Here is an 11,566-nt window from a genome sequence, read left to right as displayed (position 1 = left end):
TAACTGCAGCAGGGCACGTTCCCAAGAGGGGGTAATCATAATTGTGAATTAAGTGGAATCAACAATATGATGACTAACCATGACATTTCCTTCCTTTTTCCAATCTTTAGGTAGTGGACCACTATGAGAACCCAAGGAATGTTGGCTCCCTGGACAAGACCTCCAAGAATGTGGGTACAGGCTTGGTGGGTGCCCCAGCTTGTGGAGATGTGATGAAACTGCAGGTACGTCGGTCCCCTGTCCTGATTACTCCCTGTTTCACCAAGTCCACCTCACAGGAACATCCAATGGCCTGGGATTTTGAATGAAGTCGCCATTTACTGTATTCCAAAAGTGTCAACACAGAGGGTTTACAGAGAAGTGGCATGCTCTATTTAGTTACCAAGCATATGTGTTCAGTAACGTGACTCATTGTTTATGAATTCATTTTTGAACATAAGTCACCATTGAATAAAGTGACTCCTTTCCTTTCTGCAGATTGAGGTAGACGATCATGGGAAGATTGTGGACGCCAGGTTCAAGACGTTTGGCTGCGGCTCAGCCATCGCCTCCAGCTCCCTGGTAACAGAGTGGGTGAAGGGCAAATCTGTGAGTGAACATTCTGCACCCATGACACTTCCTCTGCTTCCTGTTTCACTGTTCTGTCTGAATGTTGCATTTCTCAATTCAAGTCTTTTCCGCCATGCTGCTTGTTTGTTCCTTTTGTTACATATCATGGTTGGATGGAGTTTATTTCTTGGTTGATGGAATGTTGCTCGCTTGGCTTTCAGATTGACGAAGCACTGACCATACAGAACACGGATATTGCCAAAGAGCTCTGTCTTCCACCGGTCAAACTTCACTGCTCTAGTAAGCTCTTATTTCAGTCTAATATCTAAGACTGTTAGACCGTTGGGAAAGAGCAAGTTGGGAAATTCTAAACCATCTTTTTTTTTAAACCTAATTTTAAAAACCATTTGAAATTCCTGACTGTGCCCTTTTCTCCAGTGCTGGCTGAGGATGCCATCAAAGCTGCCCTCCATGACTACCGTCTCAAACAACAGGATGGCAAGATTGAGGCGGTCAAAGCCAGCAACTGAGGGCTTTGCCAATGTTATCCTGAACACCAGTGTCCTGCACCCTACTACCAAGGGGACACTCAAAGTATAGTCCTGGATCCCCACTCCACCATCCTTCTATATATGGTGCACCTTAAATTAGTTCACGTTATGTCCACCCATACAACATACATAGATGGCACAGTGTACACACCAAGCCCCTGTGGCATTATGTTTTTCTGATCTTACTCCAGCCTGTCACATTAACGCACATTTTAAGGGCACTGATCGGGTGATTGGTACAAAGTAAGCCTTATTTTCAGGAGTGAAAAATGTGAAGTGAGTCGAGTGTACAGGAGTTTGCTTGTTTTTTTTGTGCTTGAGTATTTTGTCATGGTATGGGTGTGTTCCATTGAACTGATTCTGGATGCAGTGGTGGAAGTATTGAATAAAACTTCTAAGGCTGTCTTAGTATTCCATCAACACTCCTGTACTAATGGTTTAAAGGCAATGATGAAATGCAATGCGGAAGATGTAAAATGGTAGCAAACTATCAAGGTATCTATTTTGATTGGTGACATTTCAGACATAATTCCTGGTTTTAATGGAAAGTAATAAAGTAATACGTAAGTAGTATGGCATGTCTGTCTTTTTGTTTTAGTCATTTAAAGTCTAACCAGCTTCGGTATTACCTGGTATTTGTCAGATGGTGTGTGTATACTATCAGATAAATTGAAGTGCTGTATTTCTCCACTAGATGGCAGCATTGGCATACAGCCATGTTAAATATGTGTGACTTCATACTTACAGATAAATTGTTCTGCTTTTATCGTTACCTACCCAAATACTCAACACATTTTAGAATGCTGCTGTTTCTTACTGTCTTCATAAAATCTACTTTATTCAACCAAAGTACAATATGGAAATTAAGAAAAAGCTGCACACTTTTGATACAGTTTACTCTCCATTAGTCGGCACCTCTACAAACATTTGAGTGTGCATGTTTTCAACCACACCGGACTAACCAGCCTGTATTGTAACAGTACAAGTAGAACAGACACTTGTGTTGGGTGCTTTCCCAAGTTCTGACCCAGGACCTGGGTCTGCAGCGGAGCAACTGGCCCTTTAAGGGACAACAATCTGCAGTTGCTTCATATTTTTTGGACTGTTAAAATACTTATGGTGGCATTGATTCTTGAAGAATTTAACTTAAATGCTTCATGAGCTTAGTTAATCTGTCGTACCCCATCTGAACCCCAACTATAAGTTTGTTTTACTTCAATGTTTGTTAACAAAGTTAGTGTAAACAAACACTATAGCTTCAAAACATGGTTCACGATCAGTTTGATCTCATGGATGCTCAGTCCTTGCATCCATAGCTCTATGAATTTGAGAGTCGTTATGTTTCTTAAGCCCCATCCCTCAGCTGTTTACCGAAACAAGTGGCTGGGTGCCTGCTTTGTTATTGTTGGAACTCTGGATTGACCCTTTAATGGAAATGTTTAAAGCGAAGGGATAAACATTTGACTAACCAAACGATAAACAGGTTTTATAACACAAAAATACTTCCCTTAATGTAGGAAACATACTAAGTTCAAGTTGTTGCAGATGCTGCACCATGATGTGCTCATGGTGAACTTACCCTCTACTATCCATATTTGTTCAAGGGGTGGCAGGTAGCCTAGTGGTTAGTGTTGGACTAGTAACAAAGGTTGCTAGGTCGAATCCCCGAGCTGACGAGGTAAAAATCTGCCCTTGAACTAGGCACTGTTCCTAGGCTGTCATTGTTAATAAGAATTTTTTATTAACTGACTTGCCTAGTTGAATAAAAATTAAAGCAATCTCATGTTACCCTAAAAAATGATCTCTACCAATGAATGGAAGAGAGAAAAACAGGCAGTACCATTACTTTGGCCATTGTTCTAATACAAATAAAAACAACACTAAAACTACAGCGTCCATATGGGTGTATGCTCAGGTTACATCATATACACTTTAGGGAGCGACATGGAAAGATGGCTACTGGGAAACAAAAGTATATGATTACATAAAACTGAATAGACATCATTTGGTATGGCGTTGCCTTAAAGATGTCACTCATGCAAAAGCGTCCGAACCATTGAGCTCAAACATATTGTCCAATGCAGTGGAGGCTGGTGGGAGGAGCTATAGGAGTATGGGCTCATTGTAATGGCTGGAATGGAATAAATGGAACGAGATCAAACATGGAAACCACATATGGCTCCACTCACATAGAGCACTTCCTGCTCAGCCAATGTTCCATTGATTCCAGCCATAACAATGAGCCTGTCCTGCTATAGCTTCTCCTTCCACCAGCCTCCACTGGTCCACTGTCCAACATAGTTAAAATGCTGTTTTCTCCCCAGTGATCAATGGAATAGACTGCGTGACAGTAGAGTTCTCCTGCCTATCCCCTTCCTGCTTGGACTGTGAGTGCCCTGGTCCAGATGGAAGCTCAGCTCTTGTGAGTGACTCATCATCCTCTGTTAGGCCTATCTGTCCTGGATGGATCTCTGGCTGCTTGGGGCAGCTGCGGTGTTGGGCCTCACTGTCTGAGAGCTGGCATACCTCCTCCTCGCTCTGCTCAGGTGCATTTGATGGCTCGTTGTCTTTCTCTATGATTTCTCCCTCAGCCTGAACATTCACATCAGGACTTTTCTCTGCAGCTGCTGCTATCTGTGTGGGGTTGTTTCCCTCTCGCTCACCCAGGGGAGGTTTGGAGGGAGTGCGGAGGTTCTTGGCTGCCCTCATGATGTCTTGTTGGAGCTGCTTGCTTGAGTCAACTGGTTCAGCCTGCTGCCCATTGGAGGGTTTCTCTGGCACCTCGTTGAAGAGCTTGGTACATCCGGTCTTGTCCCTCTGGTCCACATACATCTTAGAGGGGAAGGACGAGGGGTAGTAGGCATTGACCTTCCGCTTGCGGCTCATGATGCAAGCACAGCAGAGGATGAGGAAGATGGTGATGAAGAGGATGGAGGCAACAAGGATGAGGAGCATGTTCTCCTGCAGGAAGTGAACCATCTGGCTGAGCAGGAAGTGCTCTATGTGAGTGGAGCCATCTGAGGTGGTTGGGGACTCTGATGCGGGGCCACTGGTGGTAGGTGAGGAAGGGGTGGGGATGAGGCTGCCCAGCTCCTCCCCCTCTCCACTGCCCTCCAAGGAAATGTTAAAAGGGAGGGGTGTGGCCAGACTGGGACTGCTGGACCACAGCATCACAGAAAGACTAATCAGATGAAGTGCCATGAGGAACGTCATCTCCTGTAGGACCTGCAGAAAACAACAAGAACAGTGTCAGTGCTGCAGTAACTGTTGTCAATTTGCATTTCCACTTATTGAATTGCACAGATTTTGGGCCTCCCGGGTGGCGCGGTGGTCTAGGGCACTGCATCGCTGCGCCACCAGAGACTCTGGGTTCGCGCCCAGGCTCTGTCGCAGCCGGCCGCGACCGGGAGGTCCGTGGGGCGACGCACAATTGGCCTAGCGTCGTCCGGGTTAGGGAGGGTTTGGCCGGTAGGGATATCCTTGTCTCATCGCGCAGTGCATGCTAACCAAGGGAGCCAGGTGCACGGTGTTTCCTCCGACACATTGGTGCGGCTGGCTTCCGGGTTGGAGGCGCACTGTGTTAAGAAGCAGTGCGGCTTGGTTGGGTTGTGTTTCGGAGGACGCATGGCTTTCGACCTTCGTCTCTCCCGAGCCCGTACGGGAGTTGTAGCGATGAGACAAGATAGTAATTACTAAAAACAATTGGATACCACGAAAAGGGGGTAAAATTTTATTTTAAAAAAGAAAGAAAAAAGAATTGCACGGATTTTGATCAACAGAAGTGTTTGCAATTAATGTAGCTGTTGCGTCTAACAGTGACAACTAACATCTACTGTTTTGTGTGTGTTTCACAAAACATTGTAAAGGCCTCACCCATCTATAATGAATAAAAATATCTTCTGAGTAATTTCTATTCTTGATAGAATGTCTATAGCTGTAGAGCCCTAAATGTAATTTTAAGACCAAGACAGCAGCTGAGAACTGATGAGAGGCAGGCAGGATTTAAAGTCTGGATTCAAATCATAGCATGTCACATGCAGACACACACACAATGACAATGCACACATGACATGCACACAGACAGATACAGTAGATGTACACAAATTCCTAGATTCAATCAGATTGGCCTTAACCCACAATAACTGAAAACTGCACAGCAGATCATTGTTAAGTCGATGTCGGAGGTGTAAATTAACTGCATTGGAGCTGTCAAATTGGTGAGTGGCAGCTCTTGTGGTCATTGTCACGAAGCCACACACGTTCTACCCGCGTTCCAAGTTCAAAATGAAAAAGTGTAGAAATAATGACACATCATTAGACTAAATAATACAAATTCATATTAGCCTAATCGAGTTGTAGATTACAACACACATTCCAATGTTTAAACTTGTAACAAGGCTGCATGGGATTTCTACTAATGAGACTTGGTGGAAATGTCTGCGATAGGTATAATGCCGGGAGTCGCTCCAATGCAGTTACACCTCCGTGGGTTAAAGCGGAACTGATTGAATCTAGGCCAAACTCCTGACCAGTCACTGATATTTGGTTACATGACTAAAATGTTAATCCCATTTTGTCAATCTGCTTTTGGTCAATGTGAGAGTCACGTCATCTGATGTTAATGTCATTGCTTCCTGTCCCGATCTTTTAATAACTATTTTGGATATTTATTTAAACAACAGCTCCTTTTCATGCTGCTTCACAGAAATAAACCATGAACCGCTCATTTCCCTGAAATTGAATTTGGCTTAAAACAATTTTCTACGGTGACGTGGGTTAACTAGCTCCCTCGGGTAATTCTCACATAAACCACTGTCACCTATTTTCCCTGGCTGCCACTACTCTTGCTCAACTAAAAATGTTACCCCGGAATTTGGGAAAAATGCCCCTTTACAACAAAAAAATTATTAAATAACAAAAAAAGTGTAAACTGTAGCCACTTATTTCCCTTCATAGTTTGTTTGCCTAGCATGACCATCATCCACATACCACATTTTTACCAAACTTTGCATTTTTGTGTCAGCAGTTGGACATTGTTCTTAGAGGGGGCTGGTTACCCCACGTTACCCTAGCAATAACAAGAAGAACTAACTCTTACTTTCACAATGACTGAGAAAAACCAACTGATCATTGCCGATAGAAATGTAATGAATAGAGTTGTCATGATTCCTTACTCAGCATGTAAGAGGCATGTATTTTCTACACAATATATTTCTATCTGAATGTTCCACAGTTGTGCTCTGCTGAATGTAGCAATGCTGGCCTGGTCCGTATAAACCAACCAACCCCCTCCTTCACCCCCTTTTCCCCCTCCATCTGTGTGCAAGCTGGGCCACATGAGGCATTACACTTATCAGGGAAGGGGGGATGGGAGTGCATCTACAGTTTATCGCCCATTCCCCCTCGACGTATACTTTCACACACCTACACATACACATGCAGATATGTGAGCACACACAAAGGATACAGATGTATTAGTCTCTATTGAAGTGTTCAAGATACCATTAGATGGAGATGATCAGACATTTTTCAACAGTCATACGTTTAGCACTACCTTTGTGTGGGAAATAATGACATACAAACATTTTAATACGAGTGAATAATTAAAAAAATAAAAGCTCTATTCACCGCACATTTATCTGCATAATGTCTCATGCAAATATGGGAAACCCATTGGTCTCAGAGAATATCCTGTTGGGGAACTCTATTGAACTAGCCTGATTCCCTGCTGGCGGGCTGCTTGCCTGGAGACATGTCATGATGCTGTCACTGTAGCTGAACTGCACTGCAATGGTCATGTGAGGTCATACCTGTCCACTGAAGTTAACTCATATTTGATAAGAATGTTATCAGCTAGTATTTCATCTGTTTCCCTATGTGGTAAAATGTACAGTAAAAGTAAATGAATAGAAGTGGCTCTACTCACCTCCTACAGAAGTGGTCACACAGAAAAGACTCCTCTGGAACTGTGGATGCTTGAGAGAGGAAAATGGATTGAGAGAACAAGAGGGAAAACGTGCCTGCCTCACCTCCTCCAGTAACTTCTACAGTTTCAGATTTTAGACTGGAGGTTTCTCTGACCGGCACAGAAGGGAAAAAAAGTTTTTTGCCATTAGGACACATCCCTCCTTCCCCCTTTCTTCTCCTTTCCTCCCCTCCCCTCCCCTCCCTCTCTTCTCCTTCCCTCCCCTCCTCCCTCTCTGGCTTCCTTGCTTCCCAGAAAATGACTGGGCTCATGGGCTCTACACAGATTGTTCTTGTTAGGCAGTAGTCTAATGTGATGTGGGGGCAGGGGGCTCGGCTCTCCTGTCCCAGATCTAGATGCTCAAGGCCAGAGTCAACAACACTGCAGCAAACTGGCTGGAGCTCAGAGTGAGTGGAAAAAAAATAAGCATTCAGGGTTTTAACTGGGGAATAGACAGAGACTGCAGACATTTTATTGGATGAATTGTTTGTCGCTTGGCTTACTCCCTCTGTCTTCTTACATGCACTTAGCAATCTTAAAACATTTTGGGCCTCCTTAACAAAAACTATCAAGGCCTTTTGGATTGCTGAATTCACTTGCACTTACCCTCTCACTTACTTTTCTCACTCTGCCAGATACACACATCTCCCACACTAGCTAGAGTGAAAGTCTCGAGAGGTTATAGTTATGGCTAAAGGTTTTTTTGGCCCCACACTGTCCCTCTGACACCCTGGTGACTTACAGCAGACCAGTCACGTTAACAGACATGCAGCTCCACAGTTTGATCGTCTCTCACAGGAAAGGGTTCATGTTTCTTGTGTGGACAGCCTTGACTCATAGACTAGACGTAACATAGTAAATGTAAATCCAGGACACTGAAATTAGTATGATACATTATATATAAAAAAGTATGTGGACACCCCTTCAAATTTGTGGATTCGGCTATTTTAGCCACACCCGTTGCTGACAGGTGTGTAAAATCGAGCACACAGCCATGCAATCTCCATAGTCAAACATTAGCAGTAGAATGGCCTTACTGAAGAGCTCAGTGTCTCAACGTGGCACCGTCATTGGATGCCACCTATCCAACAAGTCAGTTCGTCAGCCCTGCTAGAGCTTTCCCGGTCAAATGTAAGTGCTGTTATTGTGAAGTGGAAATGTTTAGGAGCAACAACGGCTCAGCCGCGAAGTGGGAGGTTACACAAGCTCACAGAACGGGACCGCAGAGTACTGAAGCGCGTAGCACGTACATTTTTTTGTCCTCAGTTGTAACACACACTACCGAGTTCCAAACTGCCTCTGGAAGCAACTCTAGCACAAGAACTATCCGAACAGCCGCACACAAGCCTAAGATCACCATGCGCAATGTCACACGTTGGCTGGAGGGGTGTAAAGCTTGCTGCCATTGGACTCTGGAGCAGTGGAAACGCGTTCTCTGGAGTGATGAATCACGCTTCACCATCTGGCAGTCTGACGGCAGAATCTGGGTTTGTGGATGCCAGAAGAATGCTACCTGCCTGAATGCATAGTGCCAACTGTAAAGTTTGGTGGAGGAGGAATAATGGTCTGGGGCTGTTCATGGTTCGGGTTAGGCCCCTTAGTTCCAGTGAAGTGAAATCTAGTGTGTTACGTTTGGTATGGTTAATTAAGACAGAACGTAACTTAAGGCAAAAACGAGGGTGGTTGGTCAGGGTGGATGGGTGGGCATTTAACACGAACGTCTTTGCAACTACTTAGCATGTTAGCTAACCCTTCCCTTAACCCTTAATCTTAACCCTAACCTTAACCCAGCCACCTAGCTAACATTAGTATTAGCCACAACAAATTAGAATTCGTAACATATTGTAAAAAATAGCAATTTGTACGAATTGCAATTTGTAACATACCATATGAAATGGATGATGGACATGGACAAATGAATATATACCATACTAATTGGAGTGTCCCGGATGTATTTTTAGTATGTTACGTCTACCAATGAGTCCAGGTTGGTGTGGATATAAGTAGGGGGTTGGGTCGTGTGCTGAGGGCCTTGCCAGAAACAATGAGCAGGGTGTTCTATGGAGTATAGTTAAACATGCACAATGTGTAGACACAATTAAGAGAGAAAAAGAACCAGCAAGGCAGAATGTTTGTGTGTGTGCATGCATGTGGGCATGTGTGTGTGTGTGCACAGAGACATGAATGTGTATAGAGTAAACATAGCTATAGGTCAGAATGTGTGTATGTTTGGCCGACCAACTGGTTGACTATGTTTGAGATTCATCCAGACTGGCCAACCTTTATTTGGTCATCATGACAGTGAGGTGGTTACAGAGTGCATGCCCTGGTAGTGTCTAGTCTATGATTCAATTTGTCTTATAAGTTCTGTCTACACCCTTCAGCGTCAGCTTTCCCTGGCATGAAAATTCCGACTTTGATTCCCGTTTCACAATATACAGTGTTGATGTGTATGAAGCATGTGGACTGAGATGTCAATCTCAGCTTCTGCAAAGAAATAACGTTGATATTGATGCCAGAAAGGGGCCTTGAATGCATGTGAAAAAGAAATGTTTGTGTTATCTATTTATTATGAGTACAACAAAAGGAAGCATCAGTGCATATTACAAACCACAGGGCATAGTTTTATAGTGACAAGTCTAGAGGGTCCATATTTGGAAAACTGGCTTTAATCACCACAGACACAGTCATTAGCCATCTGCCTTTTGTTTAATATCACTTTGTCATTTATTTACAGTTTTGTTATGATTTATTAATCTGTTCCAGTCCTTTGTGATCACTTCCCAGTGGGCACACCACGTCATTTCAACTTGGAAATGTGAGTATTATTTGGTTGAGACGTTGATCAATGAGATTTCATCCTTTATTCACCCACTCAAAAAGACAGCCAGAAGTTAGTTGAATTCCCAATGTGTTATCACTATGCTTTCAACCATCTAAAAGCACAAACACATTCCAATGGAAAACCAATGTCTGATTTTTTGTTTAGTTAACATCTAAATGTGTCATCACTGCGCTTTCTACCATTTAAAAGCACATCAAAGTTCAAATGGGGATACAATATAGTCAGATATTTTGGATTAATACAATAAATAACTTAGTGTTATCATCTAATATCACAACCAATTGAACTGGATTGCAGTTGAGATTACATTAAAAGTACATAGTGCAAGTGATCAATGCTGTTCAAGATTTTGTGAAGATTATTACAGCAATTGTAAAGTTCTCCACTGACCTGTGACCTTTGCAATCTTGAACATACATACTTTCTATGATTACATCAGACGTTTATAGTTACAGTAGGCTAACTTCAAAATGTGGCCATGGATGTGTTATCATTTTAAGGTTGAACAACTACTATTACATTAGTTTGTAACTTTAGGCTATTTGTTGTATTACAAAAAGTTTATTGAATTGTGTTTGGTTGACAACGCAACCAAATATCAATATGTAAATCATTTAATGCTTGAACAATTTCATCTGAGCCACTGGCTTAATCCTTTTCTTTAACTTTTATTTTTGGATTAGTATGAGACATGAATCCAGCATAGAGTATTGTTACCTTATCGACAAGATAATAGGCTATTTACTGTATCGCAAAAGTGATATTGAATTGTGTTTGGGTGTCAAAAACTGGTTACCATGGTGACATAATCCTGTGGTTGAAATTTCAATCTCAAAACAATAGGTGATTGATTCCTTCTTGCAAATCCAATGTATTTTAAAACAGATTCCACATCACAATACGTTGACAAATAACATTGAAACAATGTTGATTGAATCTGTTTGTGCCCGGTGGATTTCCTATACACTGTATTTGACTGGACTCGGAGACAAACAGACATGTGGCGTCTCTAGGAAACCTGTCCTTTCTTTCACATGGAGGGAAAGGATATTTTTTTAAGCATTTAATAATGGTCAAACATCTGAGGGCTTGAGAGGTTTAAAGGGGGTTAGGTTTAGCAATGAGATCTTTGTATTATGAGTTTTTATGGAAATACAAGGACACAAGAAACATATGCCGAACTTCTGGGACATTCTACACAGACACTCTATACAGAAGGAAACAGACTTATAGTGCATTCGGAAAGTATTCAGACCCCTTGACTTTTTCCACATTTTGTTACGTTACAGCCTTATTCTAAATTGATTAAATCGTTTTTTTTCTCTCATCAATCTACACACAATACCCCGTAATAACAAAGCAAAAACAGGTTTTATAAATTTGTGCAGAGTTATATTAAAAAAAAAATGAAAATATCACATTTAGATAAGTATTCAACCCTTTACTCAGTACTTTGTTGAAGCACCTTTGGCAGTGATTACAGCCTCGAGTCTTCTTAGGTATGATGCTACAAGCTTGGCATACATTTATTTGGGGAGTTTCTCCCATTCTTCTCTGCAGATCCTCTCAAGCATTGTCTGGTTGGATTGGGAGCGTCGCTGCACAGCTATTTTCAGGTCTCTTCAGGGATGTTCGATTGGGTTCAAGTCCGGGCTC

The 11,566-nt window shown here is 42.5% G+C and overlaps 1 protein-coding gene across 1 annotated transcript; it reads right to left on the bottom strand.

The window, feature by feature from the left end:
• Positions 1–1,081: 1,081 nt before the first annotated feature.
• LOC139544498 (transmembrane protein 119-like) lies at positions 1,082–7,237 on the bottom strand. The gene is made up of 2 exons (XM_071351652.1): positions 7,027–7,237; positions 1,082–4,325 (listed from the first exon to the last, which is right to left on the bottom strand). Exon 2 carries the CDS (start codon positions 4,311–4,313, stop codon positions 3,402–3,404), a length of 912 nt encoding a protein of 303 aa, XP_071207753.1. The 5' UTR covers positions 4,314–4,325; positions 7,027–7,237; the 3' UTR covers positions 1,082–3,401.
• Between the last annotated feature and the right edge of the window lie 4,329 nt (positions 7,238–11,566).

The sequence above is a fragment of the Salvelinus alpinus genome, chromosome 18, assembly GCF_045679555.1.
Source record: "Salvelinus alpinus chromosome 18, SLU_Salpinus.1, whole genome shotgun sequence".
Classification (NCBI taxonomy): Eukaryota; Metazoa; Chordata; class Actinopteri; order Salmoniformes; family Salmonidae; genus Salvelinus; species Salvelinus alpinus.
The sequence above is the reverse complement of the archived record's forward strand: the minus strand, read 5'-3'. Positions and strand labels throughout refer to the sequence as shown.